Genomic DNA, 21,019 nt, shown 5'->3' on the forward strand with positions numbered 1-21,019 from the left:
TGCAGCGCTCCCTCAGTACTGGCACCGGGGAGTGTGGGCCTGGATTGTGGGGCTCGAGTCCTAGAGTATATACATCTACCTCCGACAGTGCAGCACTCCCTCAGTACTGGCACCGGGGAGTGTGGGCCTGGATTATGGGGCTCGAGTCCTAGAGTATATACATCTACCTCCGACAGTGCAGCGCTCCCTCAGTACTGGCACTGGGGAGTGTGGGCCTGTATTATGGGGCTCGAGTCCTAGAGTATATACATCTACCTCCAACAGTGCAGCGCTCCCTCAGTACTGGCACCGGGGAGTGTAGGCCTGGATTATGGGGCTCGAGTCCTAGAGTATATACATCTACCTCCGACAGTGCAGCACTCCGTCAGTACTGGCACCGGGGAGCGTGGGCCTGGATTATGGGGCTCGAGTCCTAGAGTATATACATCTACCTCCGACAGTGCAGCGCTCCCTCAGTACTGGCACCGGGGAGTGTCGGCCTATATACATCTGACTTCCCCTCTCTCTGGGGTCACTGGGCAGTGATCAGGAGCAGAAACCCTGGCTGATTTCCCCTCTCTCTAACCCAGGGGTCACTGGACAGTGATCAGGAGCAGGAACCCTGGCTGATTTCCCCTCTCTTTCTAACCCAGGGGTCACTGGACAGTGATCAGGAGCAGGAACCCTGGCTGATTTCCCCTCTCTCTCTAACCCAGGGGTCGCTGGACAGTGATCAGGAGCAGGAACCCTGGCTGATTTCCCCTCTCTCTAACCCAGGGGTCACTGGACAGTGATCAGGAGCAGGAACCCTGGCTGATTTCCTCTCTCTCTAACCCAGGGGTCACTGGGCAGTGATCAGGAGCAGGAACCCTGGCTGATTTCCCCTCTCTCTAACCCAGGGGTCACTGGGCAGTGATCAGGAGCAGGAACCCTGGCTGATTTCCCCTCTCTCTCTAACCCAGGGGTCACTGGACAGTAATCAGGAGCAGGAACCCTGGCTGATTTCCCCTCTCTCTAACCCAGGGGTCACTGGACAGTGATCAGGAGCAGGAACCCTGGCTGATTTCCCCTCTCTCTCTAACCCAGGGGTCACTGGGCAGTGATCAGGAGCAGGAACCCTGGCTGATTTCCCCCCTCTCTCTAACCCAGGGGTAACTGGGCAGTGATCAGGAGCAGGAACCCTGGCTGATTTCCCCTCTCTCTAACCCAGGGGTCACTGGACAGTGATCAGGAGCAGGAACCCTGGCTGATTTCCCCCCTCTCTCTAACCCAGGGGTCACTGGGCAGTGATCAGAAGCAGGAACCCTGGCTGATTTCCTCTCTCTCTAACCCAGAGGTCACTGGACAGTGATCAGGAGCAGGAACCCTGGCTGATTTCCTCTCTCTCTAACCCAGGGGTCACTGGACAGTGATCAGGAGCAGGAACCCTGGCTGATTTCCCCTCTCTCTCTAACCCAGGGGTCACTGGACAGTAATCAGGAGCAGGAACCCTGGCTGATTTCCTCTCTCTCTAACCCAGGGGTCACTGGGCAGTGATCAGGAGCAGGAACCCTGGCTGATTTCCCCCCTCTCTCTTACCCAGGGGTCACTGGACAGTGATCAGGAGCAGGAACCCTGGCTGATTTCCCCTCTCTCTAACCCAGGGGTCACTGGACAGTGATCAGGAGCAGGAACCCTGGCTGATTTCCCCTCTCTCTAACCCAGGGGTCACTGGACAGTGATCAGGAGCAGGAACCCTGGCTGATTTCCCCCCTCTCTCTAACCCAGGGGTCACTGGGCAGTGATCAGGAGCAGGAACCCTGGCTGATTTCCTCTCTCTCTCTAACCCAGGGGTCACTGGGCAGTGATCAGGAGCAGGAACCCTGGCTGATTTCCCCTCTCTCTAACCCAGGGGTCACTGGACAGTGATCAGGAGCAGGAACCCTGGCTGATTTCCCCTCTCTCTAACCCAGGGGTCACTGGGCAGTGATCAGGAGCAGGAACCCTGGCTGATTTCTCCTCTCTAACCCAGGGGTCACTGGACAGTGATCAGGAGCAGGAACCCTGGCTGATTTACCCCTCTCTCTAACCCAGGGGTCACTGGACAGTGATCAGGAGCAGGAACCCTGGCTGATTTCTCCTCTCTAACCCAGGGGTCACTGGACAGTGATCAGGAGCAGGAACCCTGGCTGATTTCCCCTCTCTCTAACCCAGGGGTCACTGGGCAGTGATCAGGAGCAGGAACCCTGGCTGATTTCTCCTCTCTAACCCAGGGGTCACTGGACAGTGATCAGGAGCAGGAACCCTGGCTGATTTACCCTCTCTCTAACCCAGGGTTCACTGGACAGTGATCAGGAGCAGGAACCCTGGCTGATTTCCCCCTCTCTGTCTAACCCAGGGGTCCCAACCAATTGGAGAAATTACCCTCGTTCCTTCTTCAGTCTCTGGGTGACCTTCCCGACATACTCCAGTCTGTTGAGCAGCATTTCGTTCACCTAAAAGAACAGACCGGAAAAGAGAATTAAACGGTTGAGATTGTCAACATGCCCAGCTCCAGGTAAGCGCCCTCTTCAACACTTAAGTCTTCATTGCATCGAATGTGTACAGCATAGAAACAGGCCATTCGACCCAACTGGTCCGTGCCGGTGTTTATGCTCCACCCGAGCCTCCTCCCACCCCTCTTCATCTCATCCCAGCACCATATCCTTCTATCCCTTTCTCCCTCATGTGTTCATCCAGCTTACATAGAAACATAGAAGATAGGAGCAGGAGTCGGCCATTCGGCCCCTCGAGCCCGCTCCGCCATTCAGTGAGATCATGGCTGATCATCCAAATTCAGTACCCTGTCCCTGCCTTCTCTCCATACTGTTGAGTCTGTGCTTTCAAATGCAGTTATGCTGAATAACTTGACACAGACTACAGAATACTTAAACAGGTCTTTAGTAACTGAGGGTCAGGGCTGAACTGAAATACACTTTGCTCCACAGGGTTTATATACCGGTGTGGTCACCACCGGTACTACAATGTACAGGAGCCATCAGAAAGTAGTCCATCACCTTAAGGTATCCTCTTAAGGTGGTACAGGTTACATACACTACAATTCCTCCCCTTTTAGCTTAACAGTGGACACCCCAATTTAAACATAACATGGATAACATATATACAACTTTCACACAAAACTGTTCAAAGATTCAGTCTCTGAGGAGGCCTCCTGATCCGGGCCGGATAACGCCTTTCAGGGGTCTCTGGTTCTCGTTGCTGGGGTGACTCATCCATTTGATCTCCTATGGATTGGACATCATCATGTACGTTCGAGTCTGAGGTAGATGCTACAGGCTCAATAACTTCTTCAACTGGTGTCTCTGCCGTAGACATGGGGTCGACCCTTGTTCTCGATTCCACAAGTTGGTCAGCATGACGTCGTATTACGTTCTCACCAACGTCTACCGTGTAAATCAAGGGTCCTTGTCTGGCACGAATTGTTCCGGATTGCCATTTATCATTCCTATAGTCCCTGGCCAACACTGGTTGTCCTATTTCGAAACTCCGAGTGGCCTTGTTATTTACGTGCTGGAATTGCTTGTTTTCGACTTCCCTACGCACATTGGGTTTTAACAAATCCAACTGGGACCGCAACCTCCTGTTATAGAACATTATGGCAGGGCTTTGATTTGTCACTGCATGCGTGGCGTTTCGATACGCCATCAGAAAATTGTCCACCTTGTGTTGTAGTGGAATATGGTCATCGCTCATGGCCTTTATCGCCTTTTTGAACGTTTGTACAAATCTCTCGGCCAACCCATTGGTAGCCGGATGATATGGGGCAGATGTATAGTGTTTCACCCCATTCTTTTTCATGAATTTCTGGAATTCTTCTGACATGAACTGTGGTCTGTTGTCTGAACATATTTGTTCCGGCAACCCATTCCTTGCAAATATGGTTCTTAGAACTGCGATCGTCTTTTCAGAGGTAGTGGTCGACATCTTAATCACTTCTGGCCATTTAGAATGTGCGTCTACCGCTATCAAAAACATGGAATCCATGAATGGACCTGCAAAGTCGATATGCACACGTTGCCATGGGGTTGAAGGCCATTCCCACGGATGCAGCGGTGCAATTGGAGGTGCGTTTTGAACTTTTTGGCACCCTGAGCAGCTTTTAGTCAGATCCTCTATTTGTTTGTCGATACCTGGCCACCACACATAAGCCCTAGCAAGGCTTTTCATCTTGACTCCCCCCAGATGACCTTCGTGCAGTTCCTTCAGAACTCTCTCCCTTAATTTAGGAGGAATAATCACCCTTGTTCCATACATCAATGTTCCTTGACAGACGGACAGCTGTTCTCGTCTGGCTGAGAATGCAGGTAACAGTGGTTCGCCATGTGCTGGCCATCCCTTCACTGTCAAATCGTAGACCCGAGACAGTGTCGGGTCGTTTCGGGTCTCTCTCTCAATACTCGCATTGGTGACTGGTAAGCATTCGATGATGGTCGAGTGAAATATCTCGACAGGGTCAACTGCCGGTGCCTCTTCTGCTGTAAGTAGTGGCAGGCACGACAGCCCATCAGCATTACTATGTTGCTTTGTACCTTTGAATTCGATATCATATTGATGTGCCCCTAGGAAAAGGGACCATCTCTGAAGCCTCTGCGCCGTCATAACCGGAACACCCTTCTTAGGGTTAAAAATGGAAACCAACGGCTGGTGATCTGTCAGCAGCGTAAACTTTTGGCCTTGCAGGTAATGGTTAAATTTCTTAACTCCCCACACGAGGCTGAGAGCCTCCCTATCTATCTGAGCATAGTTGCGCTCTGCGGAGGTGAATGATCTGGATGCGAAAGCGACTGGCCTTTCCGAGCCATTTGGCAACTTATGTGAGAGCACTGCCCCGATACCATATGGAGAAGCATCACAAGCTAAGCGAATAGGCAGCGTTGGGTTAAAGTGAGCCAACACTTCCTTAGAGGTGATCAGTGCCTTGCTTTTTTGAAAAGCCCGCTTACAGTCCTCGCTCCACTTCCATGGTACTCCCATTTGCAAAAGAGTGTTCAGCGGGTGTAACACCGTGGATAAATTTGGAAGAAACTTGTGGTAATAGTTAATCAACCCAAGGAACGACCTCAACTGGGATACGTTTTCCGGAGCGGGAGCCTTCACAACAGCTTCGATCTTGTCAGGTGACTTATGAAGCCCCTCCTGGTCAATGACGTGGCCGCAGTACGAGATTCGCTTCTGAAAGAACTCACATTTCTGGCGATTAACTCTGAGTCCATATTCTTTCAATCTGGTGAGCACCTGCTCCAAATTCACGAGGTGTTCCTTATCATCATCTCCTGTAATCAGAATGTCGTCCAGGTAGCATTGTGTGCCTGGGATTCCCTGCAATACCTGCTCCATGGCCCTTTGCCAAATCGCTGGAGCCGATGCCACTCCAAAAACCAGTCTATTATACCGATATAAGCCCTTATGTGTGTTGATCGTGAGATACTGGCGTGACGCTTCATCAACTTCCATCTGTAGGTACGCCTGCGCCAGGTCTATCTTGGTGAAGTGTTTCCCGCCAGGCAGCGAAGCGAAGATATCCTCAATCCGCGGAAGCGGATATTGCACCGTGTGAAGAACCGGATTAACAGTGATCTTGAAATCGCCACAGATGCGAACCTTCCCAGGTTCCCCCGGCTTGTTGCTCAACGAACGCTTCATGACGGGAACAATGGGTGTGGCCCATTCGCTCCAGTCCACCTTTGACAGTACCCCTGAACGTTCTAGCCCTTCCAGCTCTGCTTCCACAGCAGGTCGTATCGCATAAGGTACCGGTCTGGCTTTGAAAAATTTTGGGTTTGCATGTTCTTCAACCTTGATGTTTGCCGTAATTCCTTTCAGTGTTCCCAGTCCCTGTTGGAACACCTCCTTAGCATCGTCCAATATTTTGGACAGTCGTTTAGGTTTGACGTCGTCCTCTTTACAGGAATCTAGTTAGTGCTTGTAAGGAATGCCAGTCCACATTTATTCTCTGGATCCATCCCCGTCCCAGTAGCGGCGGACCTCCCTCAGGTAACACATACAAGTCCATTTCCTGACTTTCTTTACCATTGTAGACCACCTTTACCTTTATCTTTCCGATGGGGTATACTCTTTGCCCCGTGTATGTTTTCAATACAATCTCCGTATCCCTCAGGGGAATGTGTGAGAATAACCTTTTGTAATCTTGCTTATTCATGACCGTCAATGCTGATCCAGTGTCCAATTCCATCTTCACTTGGACTCCTGCTATCCGAAGCATGAGCCAGATAGTTTGGTGGTCTGCTGTGTTACCCACATTATGTATTTTTAGACAACCCAGTTCCTTACTGCTGGAGTCTGAATCCGTCTTCTGTTCATCCGAACTGTTCTCTGTCACCTTGTGTACTTTTTTGTACTTCTCCTGCGGCGACTTTTTGCTGCTGGTCTTCTTTCCTGACCGGCATACTCTCGCTATGTGACCAAGTTTGCCACATTGCCTGCATTCTTTATCTTTGAACCAGCACTGGTTCTGGTCATGCGTTGTCCTTCCGCAACGATAGCACTTTACTGCGCCCAATGCCATTTCATTGGTGCTGAATTCCAATGGCCTTTGCTGCATTTCTGCAGTGCCTCGTGCTGCTGCCTCGTGCGATGCTGCAATGCAGAAAGCTTTGTCCAGCGTAAGATCCTTTTCCTCTAGCAGTCGCTTCTGGGTTCCTTCCCTTAGTAGCCCACACACAAACTTATCTCTCAGAGCGTCTGCTAGTCCTGTACCGAACCGACAGTACTTTGATAACTTGTGCAGTTCGATTAAGAATTCAGCGTTGCTTTCCTCTTTACGTTGAATTCTTTTGTAAAATTTAAATTGTTCCGCTATCAGCAGCGGCGTGGGGTTTAAATGCTCTTGCAGGATAGTAACAATCTCCGCGAAACTCTTTCCTACCGGTTTATCTGGTGTTACAAGGTTCCTTAATAACCCGTATGTCTTCGCACCCATCGAGTTTAATAGGGTTAGTGCTTTCTTATCCACCGGTACCTCATTCGCTGTACAGTAAACTTCAACGCGTTCCACATAAGTGGCCCAATCTTCTACATCGCTATCAAAAGCAGTGATGTTACCCGTTTTTGGCATCCTTGTTGAGTTTCCTTTCCTTCGGATTATGATTATTTTATTTTATTTTTCAAAATGGCGGCTTCCCGCGCTTGGCGGCTTTTCCCGCGCTTGTCTTCTTCCCCCGCCGACTAAAAATGGCGATTACCACGCTGTTGCCGCTCTCGCCTCCCAGCGGTCCTTTATTTCCCCCGACGCTGCAGCTCTTGTTCCCCGCCGCTCCTGCGGTCCTTGTGGACATCAATGCTTTTCTGGCTGCTGCGCGTCTCTGCCCCGATTGCAGTCTGGCCCCTGACACCGGCTGCGGTCGTGTTCTCCGCCCTTTTCTTCGTTTTCCCTCCCCTTCTCCCACTGACAACTCGGCCGACTTCCCCTCCGTGCCGCTCGATCGGGCTTACCCGCCGCTGTCGTAGAAGGGATGATCACTGCCTGTTGCTGATGGTGGACTTCGTGGCCAGCAAACCAACCCGGGTTCCCGATGGCCTCCCGTGCGATGCAGTGCTCAGCAGGATGTTGAGGGCGGATGCCCCTTTTCGACGCCCGTTCTGAGGACGAAGCTTCCTTGGATGCAAAACTGCCGCTAGGTACGATCAGACTCGTCGCCACTGTTGAGTCTGTGCTTTCAAATGTAGTTATGCTGAATAACTGGACACAGACTACAGAATACTTAAACAGGTCTTTAGTAACTGAGGGTCAGGGCTGAACTGAAATACACTTTGCTCCACAGGGTTTATATACCGGTGTGGTCACCACCGGTACTACAATGTACAGGAGCCATCAGAAAGTAGTCCATCACCTTAAGGTATCCTCTTAAGGTGGTACAGGTTACATACACTACACATACTCCTTGATCCCTTTAGCCTTAAGAAATATATCCACCTCCTTCTTGAATATATTTAATGAACTGGCCTCTACTGCCTTCTGTGGCAGAGAATTCCACAGGTTCACCACTCTCTGGGTGAAGAAATTCCTCCTCATCTCAGTCCTAAATGGCTTACCCCTTATCCTTAGACTGTGACCCCTGGTTCTGGACTCCCCTGCCATCGGGAACATCCTTCCTGCATCTAGTCTGTCTAGTCCTGTTAGAATTTTATAAGTTTCAATGAGATCCCCTCTCATTCTTCTAAACTCCAGCGAGTACAAGCCCAATCGACCCAATCTCTCCTCATACGTCATTCCTGCCATCCCAGGTATCAGCCTGGTGAATCTTTGCTGCACTCCCTCCATGGCAAGAACATCCTTCCTCAGATAAGGCGACCAAAACTGCACACAATACTCAAGGTGCGGTCTCACCAAGGCCCTGTACAACTGCAGCAAGACATCCTTGTTCCTGTACTCGAATCCTCTCGCTACGAAGGCCAACATACCATTTGCCTTCTTCACCGCCTGCTGCACCTGCATGTTTACTTTCAGCGACTGGTGCGCAAGGACACCCAGGTCTCGTTGAATGCCTCGATGCTATTGAATCATAGAAGTTTACGGTACAGACGGAGGCCATTCGGCCCCTCGTGTCCATGCCGGCCGACAAGGAGCGATCCAGCCTAATCCCACTTTCCAGCTCTTGCTCCGTAGCCCTGCTGGTTACGGCACTTCAAGCACACATCCAAGTACAGTTTAAATGTGATGAGGGTTCCTGCCTCGACCACCCTTTCAGGCAGTGAGTTCCAGACCCTCACCACCCTCTGGATGAAGAACGTTCTCCTCAACTCGCCTCTAATCCTTCTCCCAATTACTTTCAATCTATGCCCCCTGGTTATTGACCCCTCTCTGCTAAGGGAAATAGGTCCCTCCTTATCCACTCTATCTAGACCCCTCATAATTTTATACAGCTCAATTAAATCTCCCCTCAGCCTCCTCTGTTCCACAGAAATCAACCTTCAGCCTATCCAATCTCTCCTCATCGCTAAAATTCCCCAGTCCTGGCAACGTCCTCCGTAAATCTCCTCTGTACCCTCTCGATATGGTGCCACATAAAAGGTTACTGCATAAGATAAGAGCTCACGGAATTGGGGGTAATATATTAGCATGAATGGATAGAGAATTGGCTAACTAACAGAAAGCAGAGAGTCGGGATCAATGGGTCATTTTCCGGTTGGCAAACGGTAACTAGTGGGGTGCCATAGGGATCGGTGCTGGGGCCTCAACTATATACAATCTACATTAATGACTTGGATGAAGGGACCGAGTGTAATGTCGCCGAGTTTGCGGATGATACAAGGACGGGTGGGAAAGCAAGTTGTGCAGAGGACTCAAAGAACCTGCAAAGGGATATAGACGGGCTAAGTGAGCGGGCAAACGTTCAGCAGATGGAGTATAATGTGGGAAAGTGCGAGGTTATCCACTTTGGCAGGAAAAATAAAAAAGCAAATTATTATTTAAATGGAGAGAGTGTGGCGACACGCCACTACTGGACATAATCCGCTCACGGCGGCACGGACAGTTTAAACAGACGCCCCCAGCCGGGGGCCCTTTCCTCCAGCAACTTGTTTCCCGCAGGGACAGGCTGCCGGGAGCACTTCCTGTCTGGGGAGTATTTAAGTGGTTGCGCGGGCTTTTCCAGTTCCTCTTTGCCATGAGGTTGATAAAAGCAGTTGTGTTTCACTAACTCTGGTCTCGACTCCCACGTTTGCCGCGGTATCTCAACACTGGTGACCCCGACGCTCAGGACGAATCCTAAGCTAGCATGGCGGATACAAACGCAGTCACGGTTAAACTACCGGACTTTTGGGAGAACCTGGCCGAAGCCTGGTTTGTTCAAGCCGAGTCCAGATTCCGGCTGAAACACATTACAGTCGACGCCACGAAGTACAACCACCTCGTCTCCTCTCTCACCTACGCCACAGTCCCCAAGGTTTGGGCAGCGCTGCAGGAGCCACCAGCGGAAGGCAAGTACGAACATCTGGCCCGACCTCCAACTAGAGGCCGTCCCGCCAGCAAGCCAGCACAGCCGGCGGCGAACCGCCCGGCCCCACCAACTAGACTGGCGACCACTCAGAGCCGCTCCGGCAGAACCATTAGACCACCGTCACGACTCGTCCACTCCTCCTAAGCGGATTCTGCGGGGAGCTCTGTGGCGACACGCCACTACTGGACATAATCCGCTCACGGCGGCACGGACAGTTTAAACAGACGCCCCCAGCCGGGGGCCCTTTCCTCCAGCAACTTGTTTCCCGCAGGGACAGGCTGCCGGGATCACTTCCTGTCTGGGGAGTATTTAAGTGGTTGCGCGGGCTTTTCCAGTTCCTCTTTGCCATGAGGTTGATTAAAGCAGTGGTGGTTCACTAACTCTGGTCTCGACTCCCACCTTTGCCGCGGTATCTCAACAAGAGATTACAAAATGCTGTAGTTCAGAGGGACCTGGGGGTCCTTGTGCATGAAACACAAAAAGTTGGCATGCAGGTACAGCAAGTAATCAAAAAGGCAAATGGAATGTTGGCCTTTATTACAAGGGGTTTGGAGTATAAAAGCAGGGAAGTCCTGCTACAACTGTACAGGGTATTGGTGAGACCACACCTGGAGTACTGCGTACAGTTTTGGTCTCCTTAATTAAGGAAGAATATACTTGCATTGGAGGCAGTTCAGAGACGATTCACGAGGTTAATTCCAGAGATGAGGGGGGTTGACTTATGAAGAAAGGTTGAGCAGGTTGGGCCTATATTTATTGGAGTTTAGAAGAATGAGAGGTGATCTTATTGAAACATATAAGATTCTGAGGGGCCTCGACAGGGTAGATGCAGAGAGGATGTTTCCCCTCGTGGGGAAATCTAGAACTCGGGGGCACAGTCTCAAAATAAAGGGTCGCCCTTTTAGAACTGAGATGAGGAGGAATTTCTTCTCTCAGAGGGCTGTGGAGGCTGGGTCATTAAATACATTTAAGGTGAAGATCGACAGATTTTTGCAAGATAAGGGAGTGAAGGGTTATGGGGAGCGGGCAGGGAAGTGGCTTTGAGCCCAAGATCAGCCATGATCTCATTGAATGGCGGAGCAGGCTCGAGGGGGCAAGGGGCCTATTCCTGCTCCTATTTCTTACGCAGAAACATAGAAGACAAACAAGCGTGCTGAGCTTGAATAAAGGAGACTATGAAGGTATGAGAGCAGAATTAATTAGAGTGGACTGGGAAAATAGATTAAAGGGTAAGACGGTACATGATCAGTGGTGTACATTTAAGGAGTTATTTTACAACTTCCAAAAAATATATATTCCACTGAGGAAAAAAGGGTGTAAAATAAAAGACAGCCATCCGTGGGTAAGTAAAGTAATTAAGGATAGTATCCGACTAAAAACAAGGGCATATAAGGTAGCCAAATCTAGTGGGAGGATAGAGGATTGGGAAGTCTTTAAAAGACAGCAAAAAATAACTAAAAGATTGATTAAGAAAGGGAAGATAGATTATGAAAGTAAATTAGCAAAACATATAAAAACAGATAGTAAGAGTTTCTATAGTTATATAAAAAGAAAAAGGGTGGCTAAAGTAAATGTTGGTCCCTTAGAGGATGAGACCGGGAAATTAATGGTGGGAAACATGGAGATGGCAAAAACGCTGAACAAATATTTTGTATCAGTCTTTACGGTAGAGGACGCTAAGAATATCCCAAGACTGGACAAACAGGGGGCTCTGGGGGGGAGGAGCTAAATATGATTAAAATCACTAAGGAAGTGGTACTTGGTAAAATAATGGGACTGAAGGCGGATAAATCCCCCGGACCGGATGGCTTACATCCTAGGGTCTTGAGGGAAGTGGCGGTAGGGATTGTGGATGCATTGGTAATAATTTTCCAAAACTCCCTGGACTCAGCAAAGGTCCCGGTAGACTGGAAAACTGCTAATGTAACACCCTTATTTAAAAAGGGTAGTAGGCAGAAGGCTGGAAACTATAGACCTGTTAGCCTAACATCTGTGGTTGGTAAAATTTTAGAGTCCATTATTAAGGAGACAGTAACGGGACATTTGGATAAACATAATTTAATAGGACAAAGTCAGCATGGTTTTATGAAGGGAAAGTCATGTTTGACAAATTTGCTTGAGTTCTTTGAGGAAGTAACATACAGGGTGGATAAAGGGGAACCAGTGGACGTAGTGTATTTAGACTTCCAAAAGGCATTTGACAAGGTGCCACACAAAAGATTATTGCTCAAGATAAAAAATCACGGGATTGGGTGTAATATTCTGGCATGGGTGGAGGATTGGCTATCTAACAGAAAGCAGAGAGTTGGGATAAATGGTTCATGCTCAGACTGGCAATCAGTAACTAGTGGTGTTCCACAGAGGTCAGTGCTGGGTCCCCAACTCTTTACAATCTATATTAACGATTTGGAGGAGGGGACCGAGTGTAACATATCAAAGTTTGCAGATGATACAAAGATGGGAGGGAAAGTAGTGAGTGAGGAGGACATAAAAAACCTGCAAAGGGACATAGACAGGCTAAGTAAGTGGGCAGAGATTTGGCAGATGGAATACAATATTAGAAAGTGTGAGGTTATGCACTTTGGCAGGAAAAATCGTAGAGCAAGTTATTATCTTAATGGCAAGAAACTGGAAAGTACTGTAGTACAAAGGGATCTGGGGGTCCTGGTGCATGAAACACAGAAGGTTAGTATGCAGGTGCAGCAGGTGATCAGGAAGGCCAATGGAATGTTGGCTTTTATTGCAAGGGGGATGGAGTATAAAAGCAGGGAAGTCTTGCTTCAGTTATACAGGGTACTGGTGAGGCCACACCTGGAATATTGCGTACAGTTTTGGTTTCCATATTTAAGAAAAGATATACTTGCTCTCGAGGCGGTTCAGAGAAGGTTCACTCGGTTGATTCCGGAGATGAGGGGGTTGACGTATGAGGAAAGGTTGAGTAGGTTGGGACTCTACTCATTGGAGTTCAGAAGAATGAGAGGCGATCTTATCGAAACATATAAGATTGTGAGGGGGCTTGATCGGGTGGATGCGGTGAGGATGTTTCCACTGATGGGTGAGACTAGAACTAGGGGGCATAATCTTAGAATAAGGGGCTGCCCTTTCAAAACTGAGATGAGGAGAAACTTCTTCACTCAGAGGGTAGTAAATCTATGGAATTTGCTACCTCAGAGAGCTGTGGAAGCTGCAACATTAAATAAATTTAAAATGGAGATAGACAGTTTCCTAGCTGATAAGGGAATTAGGGGTTACGGGGAGAGGGCAGGGAAGTGGACGTGAGTCTAGATTCAGATCAGCCATGATCCTATTGAATGGCGGAGCAGGCCCGAGGGGCCGTATGGCCTACTCCTGCTCCAATTTCTTCTTATGTTGGCTTTTATTGCTAGGGGGATGGAATATAAAAACAGGGAGGTATTGCTGCAGTTGTACAAGGTATTGGTGAGACCGCACCTGGAATACTGCATACAGTTTTGGTGTCCATACTTAAGAAAGGACATACTTGCTCTCGAGTCAGTACAAAGAAGGTTCACTTGGTTAATCCCGGGGATAAGGGGGTGGACATATGAGGAGAGGTTGAGTAGATTGGGACTCTACTCATTGGAGTTCAGAAGAATGAGAGGCGATCTTATTGAAACATATAAGATTGTGAAGGGGTTGGATCGGGTGGATGCGGTGAGGATGTTCCCAATGATGGATGAAACTAGAACTAGGGGGCATAGTCTTAGAATAAGGGGCTGCTCATTCAAAACTGAGATGAGGAGAAACTTCTTCACTCAGAGGGTGGTAGGTTTGTGGAATTTGCTGCCCCAGAAAGCTGTAGAAGCTACATCATTAAATAAATTTAAAACAGAAATAGATAGTTTCCTAGAAGTAAAGGGAATTAGGGGTTACGGGGAGCGGGCAGGAAATTGGACATGAGTCTAGGTTCGGATCGGTCATGGTCCTGTGGGTAGCGGAGCGGGCCCAGGGGCCGTGTAGCCTGATCCTGCTCCTATTTCTCGTGTTCTAATTCTGTTAGATTCAGGAGATGGTTCTGTTCCTGTTCCTGGCTGGGGTGGAGATCACCTTTTACACAAGGTAAGTACTGTGAAAATATAGCGACAGAGTGATCTCCTGGACGAGTTTCGATCGCCTAGATGGGTCGGAGAGGAATTTCCCAGATTTTTTCTCCCAAATTGGCCATTGGGTTTTTATCTGGTTTTTCGCCTCTCCAGGGAGATCACATGGGTTCGGGTGGGGTGGAGAGTGAAAGTAGATTTGAGGTTAGGATCAGATCAGCCATGATCTTATTGAATGGCGGAGCAGGCTCGAGGGGCCGATTGGCCTACTCCTGCTCCTATTTCTTATGTTCTTATGTTCTTATGGCCCCTCGAGCTTCCGACCCCATAGAAGATAGGAAATGAATGGCTTACCCCTTATCCTTAGACTGTGACCCCTGGTTCTGGACTCCCTGTCCATCGGGAACATCCTTCCTGCATCTAGTCTGTCTAGTCCTGTTAGAATTTTATAAGTTTCAATGAGATCCCCTCTCATTCTTCTAAACTCTAGCGAATATAAGCCTAATCGACTCAATCTCTCCTCATACGTCATTCCTGCCATCCCAGGTATCAGCCTGGTGAATCTTCGCTGAACTCCCTCCATGGCAAGAACATCCTTCCTCAGATAAGGCGACCAAAACTGCACACAATACTCAAGGTGTGGTCTCAACAAGGCCCTGTACAACTGCAGCAAGACATCCTTGTTCCTGTACTCGAATCCTCTCGCTACGAAGGCCAACATACCATTTGCCTTCTTAACCGCCTGCTGCACCTGCATGCTTACCTTCAGCGACTGGTGCACAAGGACACCCAGGTCTCGTTGCACTTCCCCTTCTCCCAATCTATTGCCGTTCAGATAATAATCTGCCTTCCTGTTTTTGCCACCAAAGTGGATAACCTCGCATTTATCCACATTATACTACATTATGCTCTTATGTTATGTTCCAGTGCGATCACATCTTTCCTGTAACATGGTGACCAGAACTGCACACAGCAATTCGCCTCAACCACTCCCTGTGGTAGCGAGTTCCACATTCTCACCACTCTCTGGGTAAAGAAGCTTCTCCTGAATTCCCTATTGGATTTATTAGTGACTATCTTATGTTGATGGCCTCTAGTTCTGGTGTCCCCTCTATCAGCAAGACCTGGACAACATTCAGACTTGGGCTGACAAGTGGCAAGTAACATTCGCACCACACAAGTGCCAGGCAATGACCATCTCCAACAAGCGAGACTCTAACCATCTCCCCTTGACATTCAATGGCATTACCATCGCTGAATCCCCCACTATCAACATCCTGGGGGTTACCAATGATCAGAAACTGAACTGGACCAGCCATATAAATACTGTGGCTACAAGAGCAGGCCAGAGGCTGGGAATTCTGTGGCGAGTGTCTCACCTCCTGACTCCCCAAAGCCTTTCCACCATCTACAAGGCACAAGTCAGGAGTGTGATGGAACACTCTCCACTTGCCTGGATGAGTGCAGCTCCAACAACACTCAAGAAGCTCGGCACCATTCAGGATAAAGCAGCCCGCTTGATTGGTACTCCATCCACCACCTTAAACATTCACTCCCTCCACCACCGGCGCACTGTGGCTGCAGTGTGTACCATCTACAAGATGCACTGCAGCAACTCGCCAAAGCTCCTTCAACAGCACCTTCCAAACCCGCGACCTCTACCACTTAGAAGGACAAGGGCAGCAGACGCATGGGAACATCACCACCTACAAGTTCCCCTCCAAGCCACACACCATCCTGACTTGGACCTGTATCGCCGTTCCTTCACTGTCGCTGGGCCAAAATCCTGGAACTCCCTTCCTAACAGCATTGTGGGTGTACCTACACCATATGGACTGCAGCGGTTCAAGAAGGCGGCTCACCACCATCTTCTCAAGGGCAATTAGGGATGGGCACTAAATGCAGGCCTAGCCAGCCAGCGACGCCCACATCCCATCAATGAATAAAAGAAAAGTCACCCCCTCATCCTTCCCTTTTCTAGAGAAAACAGCCCCAGCCTGTTCAATCTTTCCTGATGGTTGTAACCTCTCAGGTCTGGTGTCATCCGAGTTCATTATTAGTTTTAAATCGGGCTCTTTACCCAATCGTTCAGATACCTCCTCAATCCCATCACACCCAGTGAATCACGCTGAAGTCACTTGTTCTGTTGCCAAAGCCGCCAGCCGTTGTACGCACAGCAGGATCCCACAAAGAGCCATGAGACGGGGGAGTCCGGAACCAGGGGTCACAGTCTAAGGATAAGGGGTAAGCCATTTAGGACTGAGATGAGGAGGGATTTCTTCACCCAGAGAGTGGTGAACCTGTGGAATTCTCTGCCACACAGGGCAGTGGAGGCCAATTCATTAAATATATTCAAGAAGGAGTTGGATATATTTCTTAAGGCTAAAGGGATCAAGGGATATGGGGAGAAAGCAGGGACAGGGTACTGAATTTGGATGATCAGCCATGATCTCATTGAATGGCGGAGCAGGCTCGAGGGGCCGAATGGCCGACTCCTGCTCCTATCTTCTATGTTTCTATGAGCCAGCTGCCGTGCTGATCGAGACAGGAGCATTGAGCCCAGCACAACGCGGAGAACTCCCCTGCTCTTATTCCAATCGTGTCCGTGGGATCTTTCACATCCAACTGAGAGTGCAGAAGGGGGCCTCGGTTAAAGACAGCACCTCCGACAGTGCAGCGCTCCCTCAGTACTGGCACCGGGGAGTGTGGGCCTGGATTATGGGGCTCGAGTCCTAGAGTATATACATCTACCTCCGACAGTGCAGCGCTCCCTCAGTACTGGCACCGGGGAGTGTGGGCCTGGATTATGGGGCTCGAGTCCGAGAGTATATACATCTACTTCCGACAGTGCAGCGCTCCCTCAGTACTGGCACCGGGGAGTGTGGGCCTGGATTATGGGACTCGAGTCCTAGAGTATATACATCTACCTCCGACAGTGCAGCACTCCCTCAGTACTGGCACCGGGGAGTGTGGGCCTGGATTATGGGGCTCGAGTCCGAGAGTATATACATCTACCTCCGACAGTGCAGCGCTCCCTCAGTACTGGCACCGGGGAGTGTGGGCCTGGATTATGGGGCTCGGGTCCGAGAGTATATACATCTACCTCCGACAGTGCAGCGCTCCCTCAGTACTGGCACCGGGCAGTGTGGGCCTGGATTATGGGGCTCGAGTCCTAGAGTATATACATCTACCTCCGACAGTGCAGCACTCCCTCAGTACTGGCACCGGGGAGTGTGGGCCTGGATTATGGGGCTCCAGTCCTAGAGTATATACATCTACCTCCGACAGTGCAGCGCTCCCTCAGCACTGGCACCGGGGAGTGTGGGCCTGGATTATGGGGCTCGAGTCCTAGAGTATATACATCTACCTCCGACAGTGCAGCGCTCCCTCAGTACTGGCACCGGGGAGTGTGGGCCTGGATTATGGAGCTCGAGTCCTAGAGTATATACATCTACCTCCGACAGTGCAGCACTCCCTCAGTACTGGCACCGGGGAGTGTGGGCCTGGATTATGGGGCTCGAGTCCTAGAGTATATACATCTACCTCCGACAGTGCAGCACTCCCTCAGTACTGGCACCAGGTATACTGCCTCGCCCAGTGCCACAGAGCGTGGAGCCTTTCGCCCCTCTATCTGAGCCTGGGTTTGAACCGCACGTCCCAGAGAGGGGAGGAGAGGACAACGTCTGACCCACCGCTAACCGCCCCCGGTGCGTACGGGTGAAGTTTACCGTCTCGATCTCCTTGCACCGGCGCTGCAAGGCGTGGTACTTCTTGCGATAGCGCTCCCTCTGCCGCTCGTAGGCCTCCTCTTCGCCTTGGTCCTCGTTCATGCCCGCGTCCGTGAACTCCACCTCCTGCTCCAGCTCGCTCTCCAGGATGTTGCCGCCGAAGAGCGGGGGCAGGGCCAGGTCTGAGCAGGGGCCAGAGAAGTCGTCGAAACCCACCGCCGCCATCACCGGGCGCGGCAAGGGTGCCGGGGGGGGGTAGCGAGGGCGAAAGTGGCAGACAACCGGCGCCCGTCGGACGCTCAGGGGAGACGATATCCGGCCGCGTTGACGTTGTTCGAAGCCTTTTTTCCTAATCTGGCGTCGGCGGCGGCGGGGCGGGCAGAATTGAGCGCCAAAGTGGAACCGGCCAATGGCAAGCCGGGGAAAGTTAAGGACCGGCGGCCATCTTGGCTGGGTTGGCGTCACGTCAAGGCAAACGCTTGTCGGGAGGCGGGTATCCCACCTAAAAGGTGATAAATATCATCGCCGTTTCAATCAAAGTGCTCAGAGAGGGGGGAAAAGTGGGGAAAAAAGTGGCTTTAAGTCACTAATTTAACCCCTTGGCCAAGGTTGAATCCCACAATGCCTCACAGTGGCCACCTCTCCCTTCAAAATGGCTGCCAAATGAGGAAGTGTTGCTAAGGGGCGGGCCTGGAGCGGTGATTGACGGCCCTCTGGGCCAATCAGAACGCGATCTGCCCGACCTCCAGCCATTGAGAGGGGACGGCGGGGGGCGGGAGCGCCAGTGGGCGGATTGACAGCCGTGCCGACCAATGAGAGCGTCCACTGTCCCGAGGGTAACCAATGAGCGCCCAGCGGCAGCGGGGGCGGTTGCTAGGCGGATTGACAGCCATCTCAGCCAATCAGAGCGTCTGCTGTCCCGAGAGTAACCAATCAGCGCCCACCGACGGCGGGGGCGGTTGCTAGGCGGATTGACAGCCGTCTTTGCCAATCAGAATATCCACTGTCCCGAAAGTACCCAATCAGCGCCGATTGGCAGCGGGGCGTTGATTGATGGCCAGATGCGCCAATCGGACCTTTGGTCACCCCACGTGGCGTTGAGCGCACGAGGTGATGGGGGGGGGAGTTGGCGCCCTGGCCAATCACAATATCAGTTGACGCATGGGTACCCAATCAGAGGCAAGGAAGGTTCAAGGGGGCGGGAGTTTGCCTGACTGAGGGCCTGCCACCCAATCGGAATGCTCGGCTCCAGCGTTGCTAGCCGGCTCATCCGACCAATGAGAGGCGACGGCGCAGGCGCGAGTGGACGGGCGTTTTGCCGCGTTGATTGACGGCCGCCTTGGCCAATCAACGCTCCCATTTGGCTTAGCCCAGCCAATGAGAGACGACGAGGCTGGAAAGCGGGGGGTTGGGGGTGGGCGGTTGCCACACTTGACTGACGGCTATTTCGGCCAATCAGAAGGCGCGGCTCTCGAGGTCCAGCCAATGTGTGTCGACGGCGCTGGATGAGGCGGGGCGAAAGAGTTAAAAACGTTTAAAACGGAAGATTATTATTTCAATCGGCGACCGGCGGCGGCGGTTTTGTACGGTGGTGAGGAAGAATTGGGTGCCGGGGGAGGAGGGAATTATAAGAGCAGGGTTGGCATCTTTTCGTGGTGATAAGCTGGGGGGAAACTAGGGGTCAGGGGGTAAAACTAGGGGGTCAGGAGGGGAAACTAGGGGGTCAGGGGGAGAAACTAGGGGGTCAGGGTGAGAAACTAGGGGGTCAGGGTGTAAAACTAGGGGGTCGGGGAGAAACTAGGGGGTCGGGGGGAAACTAGGGGGTCAGGGTGTAAAACTAGGGGGTTAGGGTGTAAAACTAGGGGTCGGGGGAGAAACTAGGGGATCAGGAGGAGAAACTAGGGGTCAGGGGGTAGAACTAGGGGTCGGGGGCAGGAACTAGGGGTCAGGGGGCAGAAACTAGGGGTCGGGCAGAAACTAGGGGGTCAGGGGGGAAACTAGGGGGTCGGGGGAAACTAGGGGGTCAGGGGGGGAAACTAGGGGGTCGGGGGGGGAAACTAGGACGGGGGGAAACTAGGGGGTCAGGGGGGGAAACTAGGGGGTCGGGGGGGGAAACTAGGACGGGGGGAAACTAGGGGGTCAGGGGGGGAAACTAGGGGGTCGGGGAAAACTAGGGGGTCAGGGGGGAAACTAGGGGGTCGGGGGGAAACTAGGGGGTCGGGGAAACTAGGGGGGAAACTAGGGGGTCGGGGGGGAAACTAGGGGACGGGGGGGGAAACTAGGGGGACGGGGGGGGGAAACTAGGGGGTCAGGGGGGAAACTAGGGGGTCGGGGGAAACTAGGGGGTCAGGGGGGAAACTAGGGGGTCGGGGGGGGAAACTAGGGGGTCAGGGGGAAACTAGGGGGTCGGGGAAACTAGGGGGTCAGGGGGAAACTAGGGGACGGGGGGGGGAAACTAGGGGACGGGGGGGGGGAAACTAGGGGACGGGGTAGAACCAGGGGTCGGGGGGGATTAGGGGTCGGGTAGAACCAGGGGTCGCGGTAGAACCAGGGGTCGGGGTAGAACCAGGGGTCGGGGGGGATTAGGGGTCGGGTAGAACCAGGGGTCGCGGTAGAACCAGGGGTCGGGGGGGATTAGGGGTCGGGTAGAACCAGGGGTCGCGGTAGAACCAGGGGTCGGGGGGGATTAGGGGTCGGGTAGAACCAGGGGTCGCGGTAGAACCAGGGGTCGGGGGGGATTAGGGGTCGGGTAGAACCAGGGGTCGCGGTAGAACCAGGGGTCGGGGGGGATTAGGGGTCGGGTAGAACCAGGGGTCGTGGTAGAACCAGGGGTCGGGGGGGATTAGGGGTCGGGGGGGATTAGGGGTCGGGTAGAACCAGGGGTCGTGGTAGAACCAGGGGTCGGGGGGGATTAGGGGACGGGGTAGAACCAGGGGTCGGGGGGGATTAGGGGTCGCGGTAGAACCAGGGGTCGGGTAGAACCAGGGGTCGCGGTAGAACCAGGGGTCGGGGTAGAACCAGGGGTCGGGGGGGATTAGGGGTCGGGTAGAACCAGGGGTCGCGGTAGAACCAGGGGTCGGGGGGGATTAGGGGTCGGGTAGAACCAGGGGTCGCGGTAGAACCAGGGGTCGGGGGGGATTAGGGGTCGGGTAGAACCAGGGGTCGCGGTAGAACCAGGGGTCGGGGGGGATTAGGGGTCGGGTAGAACCAGGGGTCGCGGTAGAACCAGGGGTCGGGGGGGATTAGGGGTCGGGTA

At 51.9% G+C, this 21,019-nt stretch overlaps 2 protein-coding genes across 2 annotated transcripts in view; one reads left to right on the forward strand and one right to left on the reverse strand.

Annotated features, from left to right (window-relative positions):
- The window catches only part of tfpt (TCF3 (E2A) fusion partner), a 29,365-nt gene extending 10,928 nt beyond the window's left edge, over positions 1-18,437 (reverse strand). Inside the window, exons 1-2 of the mRNA XM_085979540.1 lie at positions 17,764-18,437; positions 2,383-2,453 (exon numbers count right to left, since the gene is read on the reverse strand). Of these exons, the coding sequence (XP_085835666.1) occupies positions 2,383-2,453; positions 17,764-17,988 (296 nt within the window). The 5' untranslated portion in view covers positions 17,989-18,437. The remainder of the gene's footprint in view (positions 1-2,382; positions 2,454-17,763) is intronic.
- A 796-nt stretch (positions 18,438-19,233) lies between these two features.
- prpf31 (PRP31 pre-mRNA processing factor 31 homolog (yeast)) overlaps positions 19,234-21,019 on the forward strand; it is a 47,253-nt gene continuing 45,467 nt past the window's right edge. The window contains exon 1 of the mRNA XM_085979541.1: positions 19,234-19,354. The gene's annotated coding sequence lies outside the window, so the exon portion shown is untranslated. The remainder of the gene's footprint in view (positions 19,355-21,019) is intronic.

Source organism: Somniosus microcephalus, unplaced genomic scaffold (assembly GCF_052327205.1).
Source record: "Somniosus microcephalus isolate GS21.2 unplaced genomic scaffold, FLI_Smic_1.0 unresolved_chr9, whole genome shotgun sequence".
NCBI lineage: Eukaryota > Metazoa > Chordata > Chondrichthyes > Squaliformes > Somniosidae > Somniosus > Somniosus microcephalus.